We start from the raw sequence: 27,896 nt of genomic DNA on the forward strand, positions 1-27,896 counted from the left end.
TCCCTGGTGCTTCCTGTTTTCCTTGGAATGAAAACACCACCCCTTTGAAGGGGAGACCACCATGGTGCATGAGGTCTTTGATTTTGGTTGTTAGTGGTGGGATTTGGTGGTACCTGTCTGCATCTCAGGCAAACCAACCCTTCTCACTCCTGGCTTTAAATCTGTGACATCAGTAGCAGAGTCATGCCAGGCAAGTGATAAAACCTTCCAATTTGATTCTGAAAGCTGTGAGTACAGGAACCATGACTGTTTTTTCTTAACATATTCATATTTAGTGACAGTCTCCTTGCACCCATACAGTGCATTCACCTTAACTCCTTCTCTCCATCCTAAATGGACAGGAATTTTCACATTTTTGCTATCACAAGCAGATGTGGGGAGGGCAACTTGTGATAGAAAGAATGGAGAGACTGCTTCAATATCATCACTTTCTAGAAGAATGGGAGGATTAGCATTTCTAGACACTAGGCTAGCCGTCTTATGTACAATGACTCACCTAATTTCCCAATTAATATAAGGTGAGTATTATCATTTCTCCTTCGCTCTGTCACTTTACCCACCTTCAATTACCTGACCTGGTTTCCTTCTTTAACACTATCTGAGATTATCTTTTTCACCAATCTGCCTCTTCCTGCCCTACCTCATGCCTTTTCAGTATTTCAATAAAACTCCATGTGAACAGGAATATTATTTTTCAAAGGCATCCCCAATGATTATGAGGCAATCAGTTAATATTTTCTGAGGGAATCGATTCCTATGGTTCTTGAATCAAGGATGCATACTAGGGGCACCTGGGTGGCTCAGTTGGTTAGGCGTCCAACTTCAGCTCAGGTCATGATCTCACGGTTCATGGGTTCGAGCCCTGTGTTGGGCTCTGTGCTGACAGCCAGCTCAGAGCCTGGAGCCTGCTTCAGATTCTGTGTCTCTCTCCCTCTCTGACCCTCCCCTGCTCATGCTGTCTCTCTCTCAGAAATAAATAAAATGTTAAAAAAAAAACACTTTTAAAAAAAGGATGCATACTAATCTCTTCCCATCCATGTATAGTTTGGAAAATCTCCCCAGATTAGTCTGTTGAACATTTCTGATTTTGGAGCCTCATACCTAGACCAACGTTCCCATCTGGCAGGTGAGGAGACTGAAGTCTGTTATCAGCCCTGGCTTTTTTTTTTTTTTTTTTTTTTTTTCTGGCTTCTGTTCTTAAAGTGAGCTTTCACGTCCTTGGGACCTTTAAACATGACCTATAATTGCCCAGACATGCCCTCTCCCTGCTCCAACTTACTTTCAACTTTATTATATTTGAATCCCACCTCTAAGCAGATACAGATTTTACTTAGGGATCCCTAAAGCCACCTCCAATCCTTCCCAAATCAATGGTGGTACTAGTTCTCCCTGTTCTTAAGAATTTGATGTCTCCTATATACACTTTGCCTACAAATCATTAAACATTTTAGGACCAGTATTGTTGAATCAAATGCCTCAAATCTCTCTACATCCTAAAGTAGCACAAACAGCACAACAAGAGAAATATTAAGCTGAAACCTTAACCCTAGGCTGTATTTTCATGAGTACAAAACAAGACCTTAAAAGGAATAAAGAAAACAACATTCTATTATTTTTTACATAATTACATGCAAACTTCTGACCAATAAGTGCTGCTCACACTGGGCATAAACCCATTCAGTATTGCTTTATGGGATAAATTAAATCTGCAACCAAAATGTGAACTAGGGGAAGTATGGTGTGTTAAACACTAGAGACAACATTGGGTACACGAAACTCGCAATGTCTACAACCAAGCTCACCACGGCCCAGGTGGCATCCGGCCATCCCTTGTTTACAACACTAAGTTTAGTTTGAATTACTCAAGCATGGATTTTGAAGTGCTGCATTTTTCAGTGAATTGTGGGTGATAGAGAGAGCTTAACCCAAGATGGTCAGGTCACAAAAATACTTGCCCTCTGATTTAGAATCTTAAAGTAACCTTTGTTGCGAATTCCCATGTAATTGTTCCGCATCCAAATTAAACCTGCCACATTTTCTATCCCCTGCATCACTGATTGAATCAAGCTGCAGATGAACATTCCTTTTTTTCCCCTTCAATTTATTCTGTCCATTTTTCAGGGTATATTGAACATCTTGCAATTCACAATAGACATGTCACAGTAAGTGCAGAGAAAACATAGGCTTTCATAAACCACCAAAGTGTGTTCTTCTTGATTCAGAATTCCCAGAGGGCTTAGGTCTTCAAAGTAGATTTATTCTCCACATATAAACCTCATTTGTACGTACTTAATTGTGATCTCATTCTCTATTTTTAAAAAAATGTTTCATTGGCTCCGATTTCCTTCTGACGTTTCTATCCCATTTCATTAACATTCTTGGTTCCTACTTTGCAGCTGTTAGGGATGTCCAAACTAGAAAAGTGCTTCACTTGTACTTCAGGGATGGGGGCAGGAATGAAACTGTTTTTCAGTTTTGAAACTCCCCATATTTAAAGATGGAAAGAAAAACTTCCAAGGAGGGTAGCTGAATACATTGCCAAGCTTGCCTCGTGCTCTTGGGCTTAACATACAGAACTGTACATAATTATTTAGAACAGTACTCATATAAAGCCATGCCAGTGAAACTAACTTTGCCAAATGTATCCTATGTTGCTACAGGCTGAGACACTGGCGCCATCTCAAAGAAATCCACATGTGCTAATATGAACGAGGAATTTGTGTAATTTTTATTGTGCCTTTTGGGGAAACATCCTTTCTAATAAAAAGATACATTATCATTTCTGAGTTAAAAAAATTATTCTAGAGAAGATTTAAACTTTTCGCTCTTATCTGTTTGGGGAACCAACAATCAGGCAAATATTTGAATCTTAAGAACAACAGGAATAAAACAACGTAACTGGTGAGCCAGGGTCTCAAGATAGAAGTGACCTTTGTAATTTTATTGCTTCTGCTTAGCTTTAAATATATTCCAGCAGTGTTTATAATTTATTAAATGAGTTTATAACTAATTGGGGGGGTGAGCTGAATAGATGGAAATATTTTTAAATGAAAATAAACAAAAAACAGCATTTCTTCAATTCTGATGACTAATCCTTATTAAGAGCAGATATGGTTATTTTTTTAATGTTTTGTAAGTTTTGAAATCATATAGCTAAGTTGCAAAAAGAGAAGTAACTTTGTTTTACTGTTTACCTTTGGTTATCTGATCAAGTCCTCCATAGATTACAGGAAAAGCATCTATTACTATTCCATTATTATAATAGGTAACAGTATCTATTGCATATGTAGCACTTTAAAAAAATCATAAATTTGTTATATCCAATATGCATTACTAGTATAAAGATAATGGCTTCTATTTAATTAATACTTTTTATATTCCAGGAATTTCATTTAGGGGATGAATCTCCATAGGTATAATTATCACCAACTTATAGAGCAGGCAACCAGGAGCCAAAGATACTTGGTCATTAGGTCAAAGCAGCAGAAAGCGTTTGTGGCGTTTAATACTTCTGGGAGAGCCCCTCAGGTGAAGCTGGCTAACAGTTTTCAGCTAGAAGAGAAGTAGCCTAACTATCTGAGCTTAGCTGGCATTGGTGGCATGAGATCTTCTACAGATACGGAAAACAGAAATGCATTAGGACATCTCTCCTTAAGATCTGCCAGAGACCTTTCCTATAATCTGATAGGGCAGAAACGAGCATGGTACCACCACCTGTATCTGATTCAAATTGTTCTCTAAAAATGTTATGCATGGGGCACTTGGGTGGTTCAGTTGGTTAAGCATCTGACTTTGGCTCAGGTCATGATCTCAGGGTTGTTAAGTTCTAGCCCCACATAGGGCTCTGGACTGACAGTGCAGAGCCTGCTTGGGATTCTCTGTCTCCCTCTCTCTCTACCCTTCCTCCACTGATGCTTTCTCTCCTTCTCAAATTAAATAAACTTTAAAAAATATAAAGAAAAATGTCCTGATGAGCCAAGAACATCAACCAGCCCGGAGCAACCCAAGGGATGGAGATTTTACACAGAATCAAGCATCCCCCAGACAAAAGACACTACGAAGCCAATCCTCAGAACAGGATAAAGCCAGAAAGCTGTGTTTTCTCTCAAAGCTGATAGTAAGGATTATCTACTATCAGAATTAATCAGAATTAATCAATAGACACTTTGATTGGCCAAACTTGTGTTCTATTGAAAAAAATGAGGGCTCTAGCTGGGAAAATTAGGAGTGATAACTGGCTCATTGTGCAAGAATCTCAAATAGTCTAGATATTAATTTGTGTCCCAAATAATACCTTTATCTCCCATCAGCCTGAGGCTTTCAAAAAGGATATAACAGTTGCAAAAGCTCAGGGGTGGGAAGCACAGTCAAATGGTGAATAATCCCCAAAATGTGTTAATTCACTCTCCCCTGGCTTCTCTGACCTAATGACCAACGCCTCCATTTTCTTCTCTGTTCTATAGTTCTGTGCTGACCTCAGCTCTGCTCCTTCACATCCATCCAAATGATGCAGGGGCAAGTTCAGAAGACACATTATCATATTCAGATTTTTCAGCCTAACTACACCAAAGCTCACTTTGCAAATATCCCAGTATAATCTACACATGATGCAATTTATATCTGCATAGCAAACCTTACCCTTGCTTATAGTACAGTGCAGGACTCTGTGACATTGAAAAGCAAGAGCAACTTTCTTCATTTTCCCTCAACACAAAGCATAGCAACTTCCACCGAATGGAATAATGTGAATTTTAAGTCTGACATCTAGAAAAATTTTTAAATCTGATTCTATTTCATTGTGAGAACTTTTAACCCCGCCCTAAAAAGCCACCTAGTATTTGACCAACAAAGTAAAGACTAAGTAGCTTGCAGTTTTCCTCACAAGAAAACAAGATGGAAAATAAAATCATATACAAAACATTTTAATGTAGCATTTTATGCACACTGCCGTGAGAGAAGCAAGCTGAAAGACTAGGTGTCATTTCCATATCCAGCTACCTTGCTTCTTTTAACAGAACTAGGAAAAGGAAGCATGATTATTTGTGTAGGTGAATATGTAACTTTCTCACATTTCCTTGCACTTCACATGCAGAGATGAGAACACCATTCAAGGAGGTCACGACAGAATCTAGTGCTGATGTGGCCTGTTGTGTAGACCTGGCGTCACCAAAAGTCTTAACTCCAGTAGTCACCTGACAGCTTATAGCTACTTTGGGCTGCTCGTGTTTGTACTGGAGCATGGAATTATGTTGCCTCCAGGCTCCATTCCAGTGTTCTTGTTTTAGTTTAGTTTTAAGCTTTCTTATAATGAATGAATCACTGAGCAGGATATTACCTACATAACAAAAATTCAGGACTGGCTTCCAGCTCCCTGTTGACAATTATTATTGTTTATTGACTATGTTACCAGTTAATCAGAGAAACACACATTTAAGCAGATCAATACTCCTACTTTTCACAGACCAAAATGGCAAATTTTAAAAACAGTAATAATCAGAGTTGACAATGACAGAATGAGTGCAATATTAATGAGCAGAACTTTTTAGACTGAAACTTGGCTACACACACACACACACACACACACACACACACACCTTTTGATCCAGTAATTCCATGATTAGGAACTTATCATAATGAAATAATTGGTGATGCAGATAATAAGATACAAATAATGAAGATCCTCATAAGGCTGTGTATAATACTATGTATAATAGGGAAACACTACAAACCACTTCAACATCAGGGGTTAGATAAAGAAATTACTGTACTTCCATATGTTAAGCTAATATTTAGCCTTTAAGATCAAGAAAATTGAGGGTAGGAACACTCTCATTATAAAACATTACTGTTATTTAGTATATAGCATTACACCATGGAAGCTCCAAATACGCCACCCCAAAATATGCCTCTTTGACATAAGGATTATTTTCAACTTATTATCTGGAGAAACAGCAGACACAAGGAAGCTCTGAAGAGTACAAATTACCCGTTTGTAAGAGAAATTTACTTTTATAAAGGAAATCTCCATTTGTAAGGTGTCTCTTTCTGGGTACCAAGAAGAAAAAAATGACACTAAATCACAAGAGACTCTTAGCAATAGAGAAGGAGCAATTTACATCCGCATAGCAAACCTCATCCTTGTTTATAGTACTTTTCCTTGTCACCTTCCCATAACTTGCCTCCCCACACTCTTTCTTTCTGGGTTTTAGGTGAACATGGTATTTATGCCCAAGTTCTAGTCACCTCTTTTGAGTTACTCATCTCGGAGTTTCTCCCATGTATATATGAGACATACAGGTTAACAAACTGGTTGGTTTTCTCTTATTAATCTATTTTTTGCTAGAGGGTCCACAACTCAGGACCTAGAAGAGTAGAAGGAAAATGTTTTTTTTCCTCCTCTATGACATAAAATTAAGTAAAAGGAAGTTTGGTTGCCCTAAAGTTGATTAACAAGATATTCATTTTCTTATAAAGCTCCCATAGGATGTGACTTCCTGGGCAGTCATAGATTTTAGGTCAGCCTCAGAAAGAGACAAAAACAATAGAGTATTATTAGGATAATATCTTGAAACTGGCCAAAGGTTCCTTTCTCAGGTTCAAGTGACTTTTAATAACTGATTGACTGTGATTGGGGCTTCAGCAACCAATTTTTTTAAAAAAAATTTTTAACATTTATTTATTTTTGAGACAGAGAGAGACAGAACTTGAGTGGGGGAGGGGCAGAGAAAGAGGGAGACACAGAATCTGAAGCAGGCTCCAGCCTCTGAGCTGTCAGTACAGAGCCCGAAGTGGGGCTTAAACTTACCGACCGCGAGATCATGACGTGAGCCAAAGTCAGCCGCTTAACTGACTGAGCCACCCAGGCACTCTAGCCACCAATTTTTGACCAGGCCTGTGGTTTGAGCCAAACCAGAGTTCACAACACTGAATGAATGTGGTAGAGCATACTGTAGTTAAAATGGGCCATGATCCCAGTAGATGGCTTCCACTAGAAGTTGGCAACATAACTCGCTCTCAAAAAAATTCATTATTTTTTTCTAATCATGACCCCAAATGATACCATACTCAATTCTTATAAAGAAGTGCTTTCAAAATTAGTAGAACGTGTTAAACCGATTTTGTATCCTAAATCACATTTTAAGTATACTAAAATATTACATTTTTTTTTCATTTTTTTAGTTTTGAGAGACAGAATAAAACAAAGCATGAGTGAGGGAGAGACAGAGAGAGAAGGAGACACAGAATCTGAAACAGGCTCCAGACTCCGAGCAAGCGTTCAGCACAGAGCCTGACACGGGGCTCGAACCCACCAACCATGAGATCATAACCAGAGCCGAAGTCAGACACTTAACTGACTGAGCCACCCAAGCTCCCCACTAAAAGACTGTATAAACCAAAGTTCCCTCAATATAGAAAAATCTCAGTATTAGAATTAACCAAATTCTACTTAGTGAAACACGCTCCCAAAATACACGAACAAACACATATGAAAAACTCACGTAAAAGAATCCAAGTGGTCCAGATATATATGGCATTTTCATTCCCAGGAGATACTTGACTTGTGAAGTCACGACGTGGGTGGCAGCTCCAGTTGTCATGGCGCTGATCACAGGCTCTGTAAGCAGGAATGTGGCGCTGCCCAGCTGTAGCACAAACATGGCCACCTAAGAGGACAAAGGAAAGGGACATTTCCCAAGGTTCCTAGAGGAAGTGATATCTGACACATTTTCATTTTCATTTCACACTGACATGAAGAACTGATGTGAAGGGATTTCTTAAATTTTACATATTCAATATCTTGAGTTTTCTTGAGAACATAACTAGGTTGCAAGGCTTTCTAAACGTTACAGTGTAATTGCTTCAGTTAAAGTGAATGCGTTTTGTCCCCCTGAATATTGGCTTTTCATTTTTTCTCTTTTCCTAATCACGTAAGTCACAATAAAGGGAAGTATGCTCAAGTCAGTTCACATATGGGGCTCTGTGGAGAAAAATTAAATTTGCACTTATCGTACTTTAATGAAAAAAAAATTCGGACGGACACAATTCACTACTCCATACCCAGTAATCTCAAAAGCACTGAAGGAAAAAAAAAAAAAAAACATTTCTTGAATTTCTCCCAGGTTCTGAGAAATAGAAACACTTTTTTGACTAGAAACTCTATCAAGTAGCTCTAAACAGCCAATATTAATAAGAAGATATCAGGACTTATTTGTATGTGGAGAAAAGCAAAAGATAGAGTTAAAATAAAGGGATATAAATTCAGAAACCCTAGAATCAGTAGAAAAGTCATTTTCCTTAAACATTTCCTTGCTATTCCTGTACTTCATGACCAAACAAAATTATCAACATTGAGTGTAGAAGTTGTGCATTCAACTTTGCTGGGCAAAAGATGACCAGAAGAATCAAAATTCATCTCTCTATTAACATAGAGTAATGGTTAGTGTTCATCCTTGGGTGGACATAGAGCTTTTAGAAGATGGCCCATCCTTTGAATACTACTGTATAAACTCAGTCACAGAAACTACAAAACAGGGGTGTCTGGGTGGCTCTGTCAATTAAGTATCCAACTTCAGTTCAGTCATGATCTTGCAGTTTGTGAGTTCAAGCCCTACATCGGGCTTTGTGATGACAGCTTGGAGCCTTGAGCCTACTTCAGATACTGAGTTTCCCTCTCTCTCTCTCTCTGGTCTCCCCCTACCTCTCTCAAAAGAAATAAACATTAAATTTTTTTTAAAACTACAAAACATAAAATTCCATGTTTTGAAAGTAACATTAAATTGTATCCATGAGTATCCACACTAGAAAAGGGACACAAAGTTGGTCATGTTGATATATCCTCTCAATGTGTTAATTGTTATATGTAGGCCAGGTCCTAAAATCCTTGTTGGAAAATAAGATTATTAAAGAAATCAGAGGAAAGAACAGCAATGAGACCTGCCTCTATGAAGGGGTGACAATGATGAAAAAGAGAAGTATAAAGTGCTATCTGGTAACACTAGAGCATAAATTGCAAAATGTATAATTTCTATCGTATTGCAATGTCTTTTAACCAAAAGCGATGATGCTCTGAACTTGCATCAGAGTGGAGTTTTCTGGGCTCAAATCTGAAAACCGAAGTTGTAATCCTGGTTCCACTACATCCTAGCGCTGTGACTATAGAAAACTTGCAGAAATGTTCTGAGCCTCATCGTCATCTATAAATCATTAGAGTGAAGTCTATGCTATCCATCTTGTAGAATTATTATAAAATGAATGTGAAATAATATAAAAGCTTCAAAACTTGTAAACTGTGCAAAATATGTGATGAGCCAGGAATATCATGAGGTGTTGTGGATATTTACTCAGTATGAAAAACCAGCCACAGTTTTGAAAATGTAGAAGGGGCCACCCCACACCACAACTCAGGAAAACTTGAAAGATTTTATAGGTGCAGAAAGAAAGGTATTTGAATTGTTTGAAGTTTAGCACCCCTCGTTTATTCAATATTGAATAAAAGCAATCTGGATTGCCAACATAGAAATCAGGCATTCTGTTTTTGCCCAGAGGAAGCCTGAGCAGCAGCCTCCACTACTAACATTTTTTTTTTTTTTTTTCAGAAACTGTGTGTGTGTTTGTCAAAGGAGAAATGTCCTGAGGGAAATATGCAATCAATGGTATAGGTACAAATGGAACACACTGATCTTCTTGGCAACTCTTGATTCATAGTCTGTTGATTTTCATCCTGAAAACACAATCAGTTAAGAAAAACATTGAACCAATTTTCCCCAAGCATCTATCTACTAGTAAGTAAATTCCAACTTATGGCATTAACTCTTACAGGCCCTAAGGATAAAATTAGCATATTATTGGGGTAAGATGAACACCAGAGAGTTGAATTTTCAATTCAGCTAAATGCAGCAGACAAGCAATCCAAATCTTTGAAATTGTGAAACCTGTTTGCATATGTGGAATTTTATGCATACATGGAATGTTGGAAAGTTCTTATCTGTATGCCAGGAAATCTTACCTTCATTTATTTTGAGAAGCAAAATCTTTTGGGAAGCCTTGTACAAACCATCATTATTTTTCTTTCTGTTTAATATTTGTTTCCTAAATTCTAACATCTTTTTAGAGGAGTTAATGATTTTTCGTGCCCAAGAAACAAAGGTCACTTAACCCAAAGTCATTCACCAACCACTTCCAGCTCACTACTGTCTACTAGTAACAGCTTCTTATTTATTTCCACAACCTGAATGTTACAAATGGAAGGGTCCAGGAAAGTACAAGACATGAAGAGCTCAGCCATTTCACATATTGAAAATACATATACATACCTTGCAACTGACAGCAGAAAAAATGGAGTACCCTCCTTTAAAATTTAGCGAAAGACTCAAAGTGTTTTTCTACTTGTACACAATTTTATGTTTTAAAAAAATCTTCCCAGCAAAGGATAAATCCCTAAAATGGAGAGTTCTCAACTCTGAAAGGTCAACAAGCCCCTTAAGAGCTTATTTCTGATACAAACCATTAGGTATGTAAAGGATGATCACAAACATGTGAGATTTAACTGAAGAGAAATTACTCTCTCCTGGATGACAATATTCTCCAGAACCCAAGACAATGGTGGCTATTTTAAGGATAAAGAGGAAGAGGAAGACAGGAAAGAGAAGGATAAGAAAGAGAAGAATGAGAAATTTTAGAACTTCTCTTTTCCACTGCTCACATTTTAATAATTTATCCACATAAAAATTAGGGCTCTAGGATATAGAGGCTGATTTACACAGCTTGAATGCAGCAAGTACCCATGAAACATGGGTTTTGTTAGAAGCACCCACAGATGGATGTGGCTTCCAAGGTTATCTTACAACTTAAGTATTCAAAATGAGGATCCTTTTAGTCTATTTTGCGTGTAGGCCCAGTATTTAAATTCTACATTAATGTTAAGGACTTTTTTTTTTTAAAGCTAATGACTTAATAAATAATCACCTCAGCTGCTTTTACAATAATATAGATGACAATAACTCTAATCTGGTGAGCCAACTCCCTAACTTTGGCCATGTAATGTTTTATGAGAAAATAAATTTTATACAATCAATATATTTCAGCTGTTTGTAGTAATCCTGATGATCTGGGCTAATGCTGAAAACCTCTGACACACATTATCAAGGTTCACTAGCATGATACTATTGGGTAACATTTCTATAAACACCATGTGTTCTATATAAATTGAATGTATATCAGATTTCAGGCCATTTTCTTGCAAGTGGCCTTCAAATAGTGAAAAAGGAAAAGAAAGATATAGTAAACAAATACGCTACCCAAGTGGATGGAATACAGCATGTATTTCAGGGTTGTTGTTTTTTTTTTTTCAGCTTGTCTGCAACCTGTTTTTTACATTATACCAAATTATTTCTCTGTCTGTTCAATAAATATTTCCTGAATACCTGTGAGGGGCTAGGCACAGCATGGTTGCAGAATACAGACATAAAGGTATAGTTCATATTTAAAAAAAAAACAAGAGAGGTGAAATGAATATGTTGGGAGGGGGCCCTTTTAACCAGAAGCACAGAGAACTGTAGTGTAGGTGTTACTAGGAAGGTAAAGTCTGAGAAGCTCTTTGGGTGGAGCTAAAATGCTAAGAGCTGTATTCTTCACAGAGTATGTTGCTTTGGGGAAGAGAGCTAAAGTGGTCATGACAATAGGAAAACAATTGAGTGCTGCATGGAGGTATGGGGGAAAAAAAAAAAAAAAGTCTGTGTGGCCAGAAAACCCAGAGCAAAAACTGTCAAATGGATACCTATGAATATGTATGCTGCAGAACTGAAAACATAAAACCCTCCTCCATACCTTATGGTGCTAAAAGGGAATGAGCTATTAAGCCATGCAATGACATTGGTGAACCTTCAGTGATTATTGTTAAGTGAATGAAGACAGTATGAACAAGTTATATGCTGCATGATTCAATTTATGTGATATTCTGGAAAAGGCAAGACTATAGAGACAGTAAGCAGATCAGTAGTCACCAAGGGCTTGGGAGTGGGAGAATGTATATTAAGTCAAACACAGGGAATTTGCCAGTTTGGTGAAACTATTCTGTATGATACTGTAATGGTGGATATATAACATAAGCAGATGTCAAAACCCATAGATCTTTACAGCCTAAGAGTGACCCTTAATGTATGAAAATTTAAAAAAAATCATTTGCTCAGGAGATCCTGGACTAAAATATGACAAAAAATCTGAAAACCACTGATGTGTTTACTATCTCTATAAATTCTTTCTTTTCCAGAGTGTCATTTAAATGACCTTATATAATATATAGACTTTTCAGACTAAGTAGATGATATAACCTCACGAAAAGGGATGGCAAAAAAAAATTGCTCCTGTGTGGGGTGCCTGGATGGCTCAGTTTGTTGAACGTTGACTCTTGGTTTCAGCTTAGGCCATGATCTCATGGTTCATGAGTTCAATCCCCACATCAGGCTCTACTCTGATAGCCCAGAGCCTGTTTGGGATTCTCTTTCTCCCTCTCTCTGCCCCTCCCCTGCTTCGTCTCTCTGCCTTGCTCTCAAAATAAATAAATAAACTTTAAAAAATGTTTAAAAAAGTATGTTCACTCTATATTAATGCAACACATTTCTTAGTAATTAATAACAGTTTTTCATATGTGTTCTATTAGTGTGTATTTCCTTGATGAGCTTCACTTCCAGAATCAATTAATTATGAAAATTGAGAATTGCCAATCCATTTAAGTTAGCTAGCATTTCTTTTAAGTTCTCAAACAAAAGGGGCAACTGGGTGGCTCAGTCGGTTAAGTGTCTGACTCTTGACCTCAGCTCAGGTCATGATCTCATGGTTCTTTAGTTCAAGCCCGTGTTGGGCTCTGCATTGACAGTGAGAAGCCTGCTTAGGATCCTGTCTTTCCCTCTCTCTGCCCCTTCCCCTCCTGTACTCTCTCTCTCAAAACAAATAAATAAATTTAAAAAAATTTTTAAAAAATTGCTTGTGTGAAGAACTCCGGAAATGAGTAAAGTCTGTAAAACCAACGATAAAAAAGAAACACTGTACTCCAGGTGATAAGGTTATTTTCCATGGGGATAGGAGTTAACAATCCTGAAACCAGTATCCATATATACTGAAATTTTAAAAACTAAGTAGATGGATGGTGAATGGTGGGAGCCAAGCTTCCCACTGTTAGAGAAGACCAGCAAGGGGAGAAGGCTAGGATGATCAATATGGTAAGAGACTAGAATTGAGGACATCCAGAAACTTGTGTTTAAGGACAGATATAGATAATCAGCTTTTGATTTTTTAAATTTAGCAGACAATGCAAAACATTTTCTCATTGTATTACTTTTAAAAGCAACAAACCTGAAAAATGCACACTCTAGTTCTGAAATATAAACTCAACCTGGTAGGCAAAATGCTTTCCCAAATTCTCACACACACACACACACACACACACCCGTTATTCAACAAAACACTAATTTATGAAGGGACTTTGCAAATGTCATTAAGGTTATGGCCGTAATTTACAATAGGGAAAGTATCTTGGGGGAAAATTTTTAAAAAGATACAGATAGATACCTATAGATAGATAGATGATAGATAGATAGATAGATAGATAGATAGATAGTTATGTCCACAACCATGGGTTAATATACACACATACATGTCCTTAGTCAGTCATCCAAGAGGGTTAGACCCAATAACACCCTGTTCACAATGAACACATGCAGCACCCAGATCTTGACCTTTATTCTCCAGTAAAAGGAACCAGGGTTCCCTGGAGAAATGGGTGATTCTAGGAAATATACATTATGAACCTGAATCCCCTTGTAGTGCCAGAAAGAAAATGCTCCAAATACAAAGAACCAGATACATGGGGGCATGTCAAGGAGGGACACAGGAGCCTAGTGAAATATCTCCCAAAGTCTAAAGCTAGAACAATATGAGGAACAACATAGGTAAAGTAGCACTGAATTATAACCCAAAGGATAAAATAAATATCCTTGAGCCCGTATTGATATAAATACTTGATTATATCTTAAAAATGAGAGAGCTGGGAAATCTCATGTGTAAGTTATTATTCCAAAACTTTACCTAGACACTCCTCACTCATTATCTAAACTCCTCACGTAAGGTAACTCCCACCTCTTAAGTGGGCTCTGCCCATAGACGTCTTTCCAAAGAATACAGTGGGGAAAGGGGGGGAATAGAGAAACTTTACATTGGAAGAACTTGACAAACACTAGTTCAGGCAGGTGATGAAGGTTAACATCAGGAGTTACAAGTTATATTAATAGTCTATACTCTTGCTATGATGTAATGAAAATGTCACTGTATCTCCCTGGTCTTCCTCCTAAAAATCCATAACCCTAGTATAATCATTAGAAAAACAGCAGACAAATCCCAACTGGGGAACATTTTATAGAAAGCTGACCAGAAGGCCTCAAAACTATGAAGATAACCAAAAACAAGAAAAGTCTTAGAGATTTTCACAGTTAAGAGGGGCCAAAAGGGAGACAGGACAATTAAATACGATATGGTATACTGGATAGGATCCTGGAATAGAAAATTAACGTTAGTAAAAATTAAGGAAAGCTGAATACAGCATATGGACTTCAGTTGATAGCAACGTATCAATCTGGTTCGTTAATTGTGGCTAATATGGCATATTAATGTGAGACATTACATTAATAAGGGAGATTTGGGTGGATGGGCTGACAACTCTGTATGCCCTCTGTGTAACTTTACTGAAATCTAAAAATATTGTAAAACAAAAAAGTTTTTTAAAAAGGGAAAGAAAAGAAATCCCCTCTACCTCTTCCACAGAATCTTCAGGTAAGATGACATTTCTCCCCAAAGTGTGTGCAATGCATGACGGGTTCCTGAGTTCTGCACACTGGGCACAAGAGAAAAGAGGGACCCTCAGAGGAGCTTCAGACAGCTGGGCTTCGGGGGTATGACATGTGCATAAATAACCACACCAAGACAAGAGTGCACTTACATAAAAGAGGAATAGAAAATGTGCCACAGCAGCACCTGGGTGGCTCAGTCAGTTCCGTGTAGGACTCTGGATTTCCATTCATGTCCTAATTCCAGGGTTGTGCAATCGAGCCCCGCATCAGGGTTCCTCACTGAGTGTGGAGCCTGCTTGAAATTCTTCCTCTCTCTCTCTCTCTCTCTTTCTCTTCCCCTCCCCTCCTCACTCCCCCAATTGCTTACAGGTGGAAGCACCCTCTCTCTCACTCTCAAAAAGAGAAAGAAAGAATGAGAGAGAGAAAATGTGCCACAGATTTCAGAGAGAGAAGGAAATTATTCTGGATAGGTGTAAACTTGTGCCTTGACACATGAGGGAGAATCCAAATGAGAGAAGTTATTAGAAAGACTTCCAGGAAAAGGGAAGAATATGAATATAAAGCAGGACAGTATGGGACATGTTCAGAGGATGCGGAGCTGCTAGTTTCGAAGGAGCACAACTATCCAAAAGGGAGTAATAGAAAATAAAGCAATACATTTTGAAGTCAGTGTATGGAGCACCTTAAAAGTAGTGAAAAGGGAGTTTTCAAGGAGCGAGTGACATCACTCTCTCATACATTTATTAAACACCTAATTTTGCCAAGAAGTGTGTTGCACACTGGCTCAAAAATCAGAGCCGGGCTTTGGTAGAATTAATATGATGATAAAATGTGGAACAACTGACCATTTAAAATGTTAGTATCAGAGGAGCAACCAAAGGAAAAAAGACAGAAAACACCTCAATTGGATTCAGCAGGAATGGAGAACAGAAATGAGCCATGTGCTGAACTATTGATCATATGCCCAGGAAACAGAGTTTATTGTCCATTTGATTTTTTTTTATTGTCAAATGTAGAAATTCACGGCGTGCAAGAATTATCTTTATTTGGAATTCTATGGTTGCGAGAGACATCATAATCTTTTCATTTCTCAGACTTTCCTAGAAAAATATAGCCTCTACAAGCCATGAGAGACTCTTGAATACTGAGAACAAACTGAAGGCTGATGAGGGTGGGGGAGACAGGAGGAGGGGTGATGGGCATGGAGGAGGGCACTTATTGGGATGAGCACTGGGTGTTATATGGAAACCAACTTGACAATAAACTATAAAAAATAGAAAATAAAAAAATATAGCCTCAAATGCAAGAGGCAGTGAGAATCAACAATGCTAGGGGTGGACAGTGATTTGACTCTTCTGCCTTCCTTCCTACCCCAGCTATAGAAAACAATGACATTGTATAATGGGATGATTGGAGCATGACAGTATTAGCAGTATTAAAAGACATGGGAGCATGGGAAGTGGTTGTATTTTCATTGTTCATTGGGTGGTGGCTGGGGGGCAGCTGTGGGAAGAGGTAGGCGACTGCACTATGTCTTCACATTTTAGCAGGACGGATCTGGCAAAATCCATAACCAAATTAGAAAATTATGATACATTTTCTTACTCCTTTTTCATTAAGAACTATACTACAGTTTAAACAATCTAAACACATTCCTTATCTTCTGGTCATGGAGAAAGGGAGAAAATGGTCAATTAGAAAAAAAAAGTCTCAATTCAATTTTGGCTATTTAACATAGTGATAGCATTAACATTTAATTGACCTTTTTCTTATTCAAGTTATTCAACTTACATTTAATTAAATGCCAGCTGCTGGAATTATAAACAGTCTTTGCTCTAGAGACTCACAGTCTAGAAAGGGATGCGTAAATATGTGAGAAATATTTCCTGGTAGATTAAGAAGTTCTATCAGGTAAGTCCTGAGCAATGTTTCACCAAAGGAAGGGGAGGGAATCAGTTATAACCACATCCAGAGATATCAGGGAGGGCTTCTCTGAGACGATTATATTTAAGGTGAGCCTTGAAGGACTTGCAAGTGACATGGAAAGTGCCTTGAGGGCCTGGAGAATGGCGGGCACACAGGTGTACAGCCAAGGCCATTGTCCCAGCAAGCAAGTCATGCCTGGTGCATAGGCTGCTGCTACTATTAAGGAAGTGAAATGTGGGAAAGAACTAACAAAATGCCTGGCCTTAGACATTACTGGGTTGGGGCACCTGGGTGGCTCAGCTGGTTAAGGGGCTGACTCTTGATTTCAGCTTAGGTAATGATCTCATGGTTCGCCAGCCCTCTGTCAGGCTCCGTGCTGACAGGGTGGAGCCTGCTTGGAATTCTCTCTCTCTGCACCTTGCCTGCTCTCTCTCTCCTGCTCTCTCTCTCTCAAAATAAATAATAAATAAATAAACATTGAAAAAAGTTATTAGGTTGACTTCTTTGCTTCCGCCTCAGTATGAGTTTAAAAAGCCTTGCAGTGTAGCAGTTAGGAGACTGTATACTGGAACCCAACTCCTACTTTGCTAGTTTTTAGTTATAAGATTCTGAATAAGTCATTTCACCTTTCAGTACCTCCATCTGCATAATGGGAGCAATAATATTACTTATCTCATAAAATCTTGATGGGGACTGAATGTGTGAATAAATGCAGTAAAATGAGAACAGAACTTGGCATATAATAAGATAATAAATATTATTATTGTTTTTACTGTGAAGGATTTTCATTTTTATAAATTTAAGGATGTTATAATTCTAGTTTTGAGTGTATTACTTCTTAGCTTTGCCAGGTAGAAATACAGCTGGGAAGATTTAGATTATACAGAGTAACGACTTGCTGACTAAAATGGTTGGGAAATAGTGTAACATCATCAAAAGGGATTTTACATTGTCCTCCGCCTGCACTTCAAAAGAATGATGTGAATGATTTTTCTGGAAGGAGTATGTATGACGTGTTGAATAGGCAGGGTAAACTAATCTATATCTTAAATCCTTTCCATACTCATGATCCCCTACACCCCAAAAAATGTTAGTACAAAACCGAAAGTAACTGAAGATTTCCTATTTGGGTCTGCAGTTGGTTTTTATCATCCCAGAAGACACAAGACTGTGTGTTTCCAGAATGTACCCGTCCAATAATACAAGGCGCTGGCACTAAATACCCCACCTGTGTCACCCCATGCTTGTGCAACTGTCAAACAAAGGAGCTGTATATCCCCCTGTCCTCCAGGGCAGAAATCCTATCCCATGGTTGCTTCAGAAAAGTAGAGCTTGGGAAAACTTCCAGAAGTAAATGGGCAGGGGACAATCCCAGACCCCTCTCAGTTCTTGGAAAAGGGAATGGGCAAAACGCCCAACATGAGAATAAGAAAAGCTACAGGGAGAAGAGAACAATGGTTTTAAAAGTGCCCTGACTGTTATTGAGTGTTTGTTTCCCCAACAGAAATGCTAACTGATGTTGGCATTTTAAACAAGACCACTTTGCCTTGAAATTAACACCCCATTTCTGTGAGTGAGCAAGCATTTCCTTTCTTGGCTGCTACTGGTTTTTGGCTACAAAATCCTTCTTTTTTCTTTTTTTTCCTTTTTTTGAAGAGTAACGCTAATAGCCCAAAATTGCATCAGTTACAGCAGAAACACTTTGCAAGATGAGACATATAATGTACCTTAGAAGTAGATGGCAGAAATGGAAACAAAAAGATTCCCAGACCAGAAATTTCAGTTAGAATCAGATACTGCATGAGTTCTAATCACAGGGGTCCCTGCTATGTTACAAAACCTAGAAAATCAACAACAATAAAGGTATTACAGAGAGGAAGAAACCAGAGAAAAATAATATACTGAATATATTTTTATGAAACTCTAGAAAATACAAACTAATCTATAGTGATTACTGGTTGATGGGAGGTGGGGTCCTAAAGCAGTGAGAAGGTCAAGTGTCAAGGAAAAATTTGGGGGAGTCACCGATATTTTCACTATCTTGAGTGTGGTGATGGCTTCACAGGTATGTGTATATGTCAAAACTTGTCAACTTTCACACTCTAAATATGTGGAATTTATGTGTGGCAATTATATCTCAATAAAGTTGTTTTTAAGAAGCCTTTAATCTAATCTATAACATAGAAACCTATCATATTACATTACTGTGGTTGTATAAGTACACGTTATACTAGCAATATAAAAGAAATGGTAAGGGAGAAGAGAGACAGGAATTATTTCTTTGCCTGAATGACAATGAATGAGATATATTTGAATGCATTTATGTTTATGACATACACATAAACAGCTTATCTAAAAGGTAATCAAATCACTACTAGGCAACTCTGTTTAATATGATGAAAGCAGCCTATGGTAAGGAGTGCATCATTCTCAATGCAAGAAAGACCAAGTACACACAAAAAAAATGAATAAGAGTATTGAAAACTTAAACAACATAACCAATAAGGTAGAACTTACAGCTATACACTAAGAAACTATGCTTTCTTTTCCACAAGTGCTTATGAAACATCTACAAAAATTGATCATATGTTAGGTTCTAAGGAAAACATCAGTAATTTAGAAAATGTAGAAATATTACAAATAGTGCTCTCTGACCACAATGCAATAACACCAGAAATTATTGGGAAAATTGAAAATCAAAGAAACCCATTCGTTTGGAAATTTATAACCTTTCTCTAAATGACTTTGGATAAAAGGGGAAATATAAACTGAAAAGTACAGAATTTCTAAAAAAATATTGACAAACACTATCAGAATCTATGGAAAAAACATTTCAAGCAATGAGCATGGGAGAATTCACTAAATGCACTAAATGCTTTTATCAATGAAAAATTTTAAATTATATTAAATGATTGAATTTCCAGCTCAAAAACTAGAAAAGGAATAAATAAACTAAAAAAATAGCAAAAGAAAGGAAACAATAAAGATAAGGGCAGAGGTAGCAATGGGAAAAAGTAGACATACTATTTCAAAATCCTACTCTTTTAAAAAATAATGAAAATAGATAAACCACTAGCTAATTTGATTGAGAAAAAAGATAAAAGCACAAATATAAACTGAGAAAATGTCAAAGCAGAAAACATAAAACCAAGAAACTGTTTAAAAAGCAGAAGATATCAGAGACCTATGTACAAATTTGACAATCTAGATAAAAAGAATAATTTTCTAGGGAAATACAGATTACCAAGTTTGACCATACTGGAGACAGAGTTCTGCGACCGACCTATTTTATAGAATAAACAGAGAACGTTATCAAGAAATTACCCCCAAAAACAGCACCAGGGAACAGATTATTTCAATGGAGGACTTTTTAAAGGCGGCTTCTACAAACCTTCTAATACTAGTCTCATTAGAAGTACTTAAGAACACTGGAAAAAATAGGAAGAATATAAAATATATATAACTAGATCTGATAAAGACAGCACAAAAAAGAAAACTATAGTCGACTATCACTGAAGAAAAAGGGTGAAAAAGGACTAGATAAAATATTGATCAGTAGAATCCAAAACCACGTTAAGAATAAAATACACCATGATCAAGTGGGAGTTACTAATGTTACTTCAACACTAGGAGATCCATTAACATAATAAACACAATAGACTTCAGAGGAAAAATAATATGATTATCTCTATAGATGCTGAAAAAGCCTGCAGCAATATTCAATATTTTTCCTAATTTCTATTAAAAATACAAAAATAAAGCAATAAATGATTTCTTAACATGACAAAATATATACACTCTATTCCCAAGGCCAGTATCTTCATAGAGATGTTAATGACATTTTGAGTAAGTTCAAGAAAAGGCAAAAAATCTCAGTTTCCATTATAGCAGGTATCATCTACTGTGAATGAATAAGATAAATCACAAGTCATATTATTTTGTAAAAAAAAAAGTAAAAATATCTCTATAAAATACTAGAAAATCAATGAATCATAATCTCATTTAAACTTTTTTACAGTTAGTTTTTGAGAGACAGAGAGAGAAGAGGAGGGGCAGAGAGAGAGATGGAGAGAAAGAGAGAAAGTAAGTGAGAGAGAGAGAGAGAGAGAGAATCTCAAGCAGTTTCCACACTGTCAGCTAAGAGCCCTATGTGAGGCTCGAACTCACGACCGTGAGATTGTGACCTGAGCTGAAATCAAGAGTCAGACACTTAACTGACTGAGCCACCCAGGAGCCTCTAAAACTCATTTAAATAGTCATAAACAATCAAACAAACAAAACCAAAACAGAAAAAACCCCAACAATTCAATAAGACATCAGGATATATAATTAATAGACTCAAGCACTCCATATGTACATGTACACAAGACTAGGACTTGCCTATTCACTTTCTTCATCCAAGAATAATTACGGTTTCCTGATCATGAAATGTCCAGTTACCCCTCTCCCCACTAGACTGTATCTTATATGAAGAGTGACCTGAGCCCATTCTCTCCCTCCTGTATTCCCTATGTCTAAGGGATATCTGGCTAGAGTAGAGATCCAATAAGGTTGTTTTTTGTTTTTTTTTTTTTTGTTTTTTTTTTTTTTGTGGCTACCACTGATTTTAATCTTTCTAGCAATTATCACGTTCTTTATCATTAGCAGAATTCCAGTTTTGTTTACTTTTCTTTCTGTGAGGTATTCAAGGAAGGAATTCCTTTCCATGCCCCAGCGGTGAATTTTAATTAGTTGAAGACAATCATGGTGGTATTACCCCCACCACAGTGGCAATTAATTTAAGAATGGGCATGTGATACCTTTTTTTTTTAATGTTTTATTTATTTCTAGGAGAGAGAGAGACAGCGTGAGCAGGGGAGGGTCAGAGAGAGAGGGAGTCACAGATTGAAACAGCCTCCAGGCTCTGAGCTGGCAGTCAGCACAGAGCCCAACGCGGGGCTCGAACCCACGAACCGCGAGATCATGACCTAAGCGAAAGTCGGATGCTTAACCGACTAAGCCACCCAGGCGCCCCTGGCATGTGATACTTTTAAGCATGAGAAATCCAATAGGGATTTTCTAGTGAAAGTTCTCCTTCCTGACAAATAAATGTACAAGGGAAACTGCCAATTTTCTGAGTCTTGCTGTGATTATGTGAGGACATGTGCCTGGCACAATGGCAACATCTTGAATCGTGCAGTCATGGGGCAAAGGGTCACCTAGGAAGAAAAGTAACCAGCCGAGGATGGTATAGCAGGAAGATATAAAAAACATGGGCTATTGATGAAAATATAGGTACTGAATTAACCAACCAGGAATTCTGCTACTACCAAGAATTCTTGTTATGTGAAACACTAAACTCCATCTTTTAAGCCACTTTTATGTGTATATGATATTTTCTGCAGCTAAAAGCATCTTAACAGATACATTTGTTAAATAAAGAAATTAATGGAAAAATATCAATAGCTTCTACAGACAGAAACAATAACTAGGTAGAGGACATAATGGTAGAGAAATTCCCAAGAATAATAGCAACAAAGATGATTAAATAGTTGAGAATAAATACTTAGAAATAACTGTACAAAACTTGTAAGAAGAAACACTCCTGAAAGACTAAAAAGTCTAACAAAATTAGACTGGAACAAAAAGAAAGGCAACTTGCTCTTGGATAGGATAATTCAACATCATAAAGATGTCAATTTAACACAATCCTAATAAAAATAATGACAAGTTTTTTAAATGGATCTAGATGAGTTGATGCTAAAGTTCAGAAGAAAGAACAAACTTGCACAAATAGCCAGAAACATACTAAGATAAAATTACAAAGGTGGACTAATCCTACCAGATCAAACCAAACTACAAGTCCTCATAACTAAAACAGGGTGCTACTGCCACACAAATATATATACACACCAACAAGACAGGAGAGAGTAGGTCTAAGTAAGTATGGAAATGGTAAAGGTAGCATTACAAACTGTGGAAGCATAGGCGAGTGTGTTAATACATGTCATTGGCCCAACTGGGCAGCCATTTGGAAAAAGAATGCAATTAGATCCATATCTCCCAGCACACACAAGAACAAATTCCACACTGATCAGGAAAGTAAATGTAAGAAAAAAGTCAAATAGAAAGTAATTTAAGGGTGCCTGGGTGGCTCAGTGGGTTAAGTGTCTAACTTTGGCTCAGGTCATGAGTTCTGGCCCTGCTTCAGGCTCTGTGATGACAGCTCAGAGCCTGGAGCCTACTTTGGATTCTGTGTCTCCCTCTCTGTCCCTCTCCTGCTTGCGCTCTCTCTCTCTCTCTCTCTCTCAAATAAATAAACATTAAAAAGATTTTAAAAAAAGAAAAGAATTGAATAAGTTAAAATTTTAAGAATATGCTGAATTCTTCTATAAACTTAGTGTAAAGGGAAAGCTTTCTTTTTTTAATAAAGTTTATTATTTATTTTGAGAGAGAGAGAGACAGTGCAAGTGAAGGAGGGGCAGAAAGAGAGGGAGAGAGAGAGGCTCCATGCAGGCTCCATGCTGCCAGCATACAGCTCAAACTCACAAAACTGTGAATCATGACCTGAGCTGAAACTAAGAGTCAGACACTTAACTGTCTGAGCCAACCAGGTGCCCCATGGGAAAGCTCTCTAATATTGATAAAATCCAGGGATAATTAAAAATATGATTGATAAATCTGACTGCATAAATTTCTTTAATTGCATGGTAAAATAAATTGCTTGCCAAATTAAACTAAAACACTTGCAGCATATATCACAGTAGAGGGCTAATATCCATAATAATTAAAGAACTCTTAAAATGTAAGGGAAAAGGGAACAAAACTCGAATAGAAAAATTAGAAAAATATATGGACACATAATCCACAAACTGTTGCAAAATAGTATAAAATATATACAAAGATGTTATAATTTGACATTACTCATAATTTAAGAAATGCAAATTACCTTTGAATAAGATTTCTCACTTATCTGATTAAAATTTAAAAGTCTGGGGGTGTCTGGGTGACTCAGTCAGTTAAGTGTAGAACTCCTGATTTCTGCCCAGGTCTTGATCTCATGCTTAATGAGATCAACCCCTGCGGGCTCCAGGCTGACAGTGCAGGGCCTGCTTGGGATTCTCTCTCCCATTCTCTCTCTGTCCCTCTCCCACTCATACATACTTGTGAGTGTGTGTGTGTGTGTGTATGTGTGTCTGCGCGCAGATGCGTATTTACTCTCTAATTCTCAAAATAAATAAATAAAATAAACATTTAAAAAAATTAAGTCTGACAACACATTCCATTGGTGAGGCTGAGGGTGCCCTCATGTATTTCTGTGGGAATGCAAATGGCTACAACCCTTTTGGAAGGGAATTGAAAACATTTAACAAAACTACATTGACCTTTCGATCCAGGAATCTCATTCTAGGAATTCACCTTAGATAGACACCACCACCAATATGAAAATACATATGCACATTCACAGTATCATTGCTCACAATTGCAAAATACTGGAATCAACTTAACTGCCTAGATACAGGAGGATGTGTTGAATAAACAAAAGCATATCCATACACTTGAGCACTACACAGCAATACTAAAGCATGAGGGGCATTTCTAGGAGCTGACATGGAATGATTTCCAGGATATGTTACTGTTAAGTAAAAAAAGTCAAATACAAAAGTATTTCTTCATGTAAGAAAGAAGGGTAAATAAGAAAATATTTATTTTGTAAAGTATAAACCAGAAATGACTGAGCTAGGTCACCCAGTGGAGATAGGTTAGAGTAGAAAGGAGAGGGAGCCTGGGGGTAAGTTGGAGAGAATGATAATTCTCTGAATATACCTTTTTCCATTGTCTCTTCTTGTTACAGCTAAAGTCACCAAATGTCAGACTCAGTGCTCTTAAAATCACAAAATTATTACCTGGCATGGTGTCTGCTATTTCTTGGTTTTCAGATTCTGAACTAATGGTTCATTGTCTAATGCACTATTTTCTAACTAACATCTAGTATAGAAAGCAAACCAAAACATTATGGGTGTACAGAAAGTTTGAGGAAAGGCAAAAAAGAGCAATTCCCAAACTAAAACCTGAAATTTTATGTTATGAAAACAGTTTGCTATAAACATGCATCTTAATTCTAATTCCTTTAATTTATGCCATAGTTTCTCCTAAAACTAACATTAAGACATGTTAAATTAAAGAGAAAGACATATTAGAATCACTAAAACAAAGTTAGGGAATGTAAGTCAAGTAAAGAAATGGAGAAACAGTTGAATGGTGAAGTGAAGTAATGAAGTGAAGTAAAATAAATAAAAGCAACAATTTAGAGGGGGAAGTTATTGGTGAACTACCAGAAGAAAAAAAAGTAAAAGCACCAAGTCACAGACACCTTACTATCTAATTAAAAAACAAACAAACCTGTTCATCAACTGAATGGGCTGCCAGACATTGAAGAACCTGCTTCCATGGCCTCTTGTAACACAAAATGCAATAAATGTCTACATAGTGTAAGCTCTGGTCGTAGGGTCATCCCTTACTTATAGCTGAGAGCACTTCCAACTGATACACAATCTGTGAACCTGATCGGAAGTGACGGTTTCAGACACCCTAACAATATAATTTTATTAACCTAAATCGTTCCATCAGCTGGAATTAAAAACAAATAAGACAAGGGAAACAAACACCATCTGTGTTTGTAGAAGCTGGACACCTTGGTTCTGCCCTCGTATTCCATAGATTTCAAGTCTGAAGGAGGAAAGGGAAAATGACCAAAAAGCTGGATCCAGCAGACCCAACCCAGGGTTCTGGTTGACAATGGACGGATGAGATTGGAGGTCAAATAAAGTCCAGCCATCTGTTCAAAAATTGGCTAAAACGTAGGTCACATATCCAGGATCAGAGCTAAAGACAAAGGAAAGCAGATGTTTGATGAAGTTATAAGACAAAACATGCAACTCTCTGGACCAGATTTTACATGTAATAAAAGTCCATGAAAACCAAATTATTTTTATTATCTTTAATAATATCCTGTTTTACTCTTGTGATTCTAGGGAGTTTCTTTCTGAGAAATGAAACATTTATTTCTTATGTTGTTTGAATCCTGGCTTTTACTTTTCTATTTTATTATCATTTGAATTCTTAACCCAAATATGCTAGATAATAACAAAATACCTGGTGACTGTTTTAAACTATGGAAAATGGTACAAATGAGACTAAGCAGAAGGTTACTGGGTTTTATTGTTAATTATTGACTCTCATTTCAAAAAATGTTAATAATATACACCTAAAACTACTTGTTCCATGCTTAATAGAATAAGAGAAAGTCCAAACCTAGTAAAAATCATAAATTCAAAGAGAGACATGAATGGAAAATAATGGGACCAGAAGGAATAGTGGTTTTATTTTTGCTGTGTTAATACAGAGATTTTTATTTTATTTTAAATGAACAGAAATCAAGGAAGACCTATACCACATCTATGGCAACATATCTATTTCTGAATCACTAGTTCACATGGCTCATTACTTCTGAGGTGGACACAGATGATGAGTCCATTAGAAGGTCTCACAGTGGCCCATCAAGGAAGAAGTGGCTGTCCAAGTGTCAGAATACATGGACATCACCCATCTTTTAAAAAATATAATGAAGTTCACAGGATACTCAGACAACCAGTTTGCATTTCATGAAAACACAGCTATGGCCATAGAAAACACCTATTGGCCTTCTAATCTGGTAGTTTCCTAGGCAAAACTGCCATTCATTTAGGGAACTGAATTCCCTAAAGAACTAGGAAGAGTTGAGTTAGTATTGGTCTTACATCCTCAATTCTCCCGTGCTTTTTACAGAGCTAGAAGGCAACATAACTCTAAGAATTTGTTTCCTTCCCTCTAGATCACATCTTTTCTTCTAACCCTCCAATTCCAGGCAATCATCAACTGTCTTTTTTTCTTTTCTTGACCTTTACACCACCTTTGACCTTGCAAACAATATTCACTGTAACAGTGAGCCTCTGCCCACCCAGAAAACAACCACCCAGGAAGTTTAGGTACATGTAACTCAATAGAAAGCAGAGGAATAAGACAAAATGGCTATCAGACCAATTCCATGTCTAGTAGTCAGTACCAGCCAGACTATAGCACAAGTGAAACACTACTTGTTACTGCTATAGGCAGTAACATCATAAACTCTGAAAATTGGGACAGCCCCTAAAAATCTAGTCATTTGTCTTCCCACTGCAGGAACTTCTCCTACCTTAACCTCCAGTGATGATCCAGTCACTGTATGAACACAAGGATTGCCTCACTGCTTTATAAGGAAGCCCATTCCATTCTGTAAAACATTCTTTAGAAAGCTTGTTTTTGAAAAGTCAAAAATCATTTCCCTGTAACTTCAATTTCTTGGTTCTGATTCATTTAGTTAACTAGGACTTAGAGAGTAACTACTCTATATATAGTAGACAATATTTCCATAAAGATAAAACACACCTGGGCTTCATTCATCTAGAGAGATAAAGACATGAACATGAATAAAAATAAAGCGCCAACCTCCTTTCCTTCCATTGCCTCCCTTTCTTCATCGCCAAGTCTCAGTACCACTTACCTGAATCACACCTCCCAAGAAGGAAACGGCTGCAGCAACACCAATCCTTTGCATCTCAAAGTCAGATAAACCCACTATGCTCGTGTTACTCTGTGTGGTGAGGTTCTGGCTGCTCAGAGGGACAAGCCGTTCCACTGCATTGGCTGATATCAAGGATGTCAAGGCGAAGGTGCCTAAAAGGGGGTGATGGTGGGTGTGGGGGAATCTTCTGTTAGTAACGGACTCAATAACAATGGTTGGATTCCACCATTAAAGCTGAATCTATGGTGTAAAACCAAATAGCTCTATCGGAAACACCTTTCTCAGCACCCCAGCTCATCCACCCTTCTCTTCACAGAATAAACTTTCCTACATATATACATTTTCCTTCAACACACAGCCACACCCATCTACTTGCTCTTGCCTCCCAGACCATACATTTTCCCAGCAGCATACAGAATGTTCTCAGGGCAGGGATTAATATGGTGGCCTAGACTTGAATGTAAGTCCTCTATTTATCAATAATGAGACTTAAAGCACATTACTCTGAGTCTGCATTACCTCACCCATAAACTGGGGGTAATAATACC

The 27,896-nt window shown here is 37.4% G+C and overlaps 1 protein-coding gene across 1 annotated transcript in view; it reads right to left on the reverse strand.

Moving 5' to 3' along the window:
- Positions 1-27,896, reverse strand: part of SLC26A7 (solute carrier family 26 member 7) — a 121,080-nt gene that overhangs the window by 63,279 nt on the left and 29,905 nt on the right. The window contains exons 3-4 of the mRNA XM_039240584.1: positions 27,328-27,500; positions 7,500-7,664 (exon numbers count right to left, since the gene is read on the reverse strand). Of these exons, the coding sequence (XP_039096515.1) occupies positions 7,500-7,664; positions 27,328-27,500 (338 nt within the window). The remainder of the gene's footprint in view (positions 1-7,499; positions 7,665-27,327; positions 27,501-27,896) is intronic.

This window comes from Hyaena hyaena, unplaced genomic scaffold (genome assembly GCF_003009895.1).
Source record: "Hyaena hyaena isolate Hyena2069 unplaced genomic scaffold, ASM300989v1 scaffold_177, whole genome shotgun sequence".
Taxonomy (NCBI): domain Eukaryota; kingdom Metazoa; phylum Chordata; class Mammalia; order Carnivora; family Hyaenidae; genus Hyaena; species Hyaena hyaena.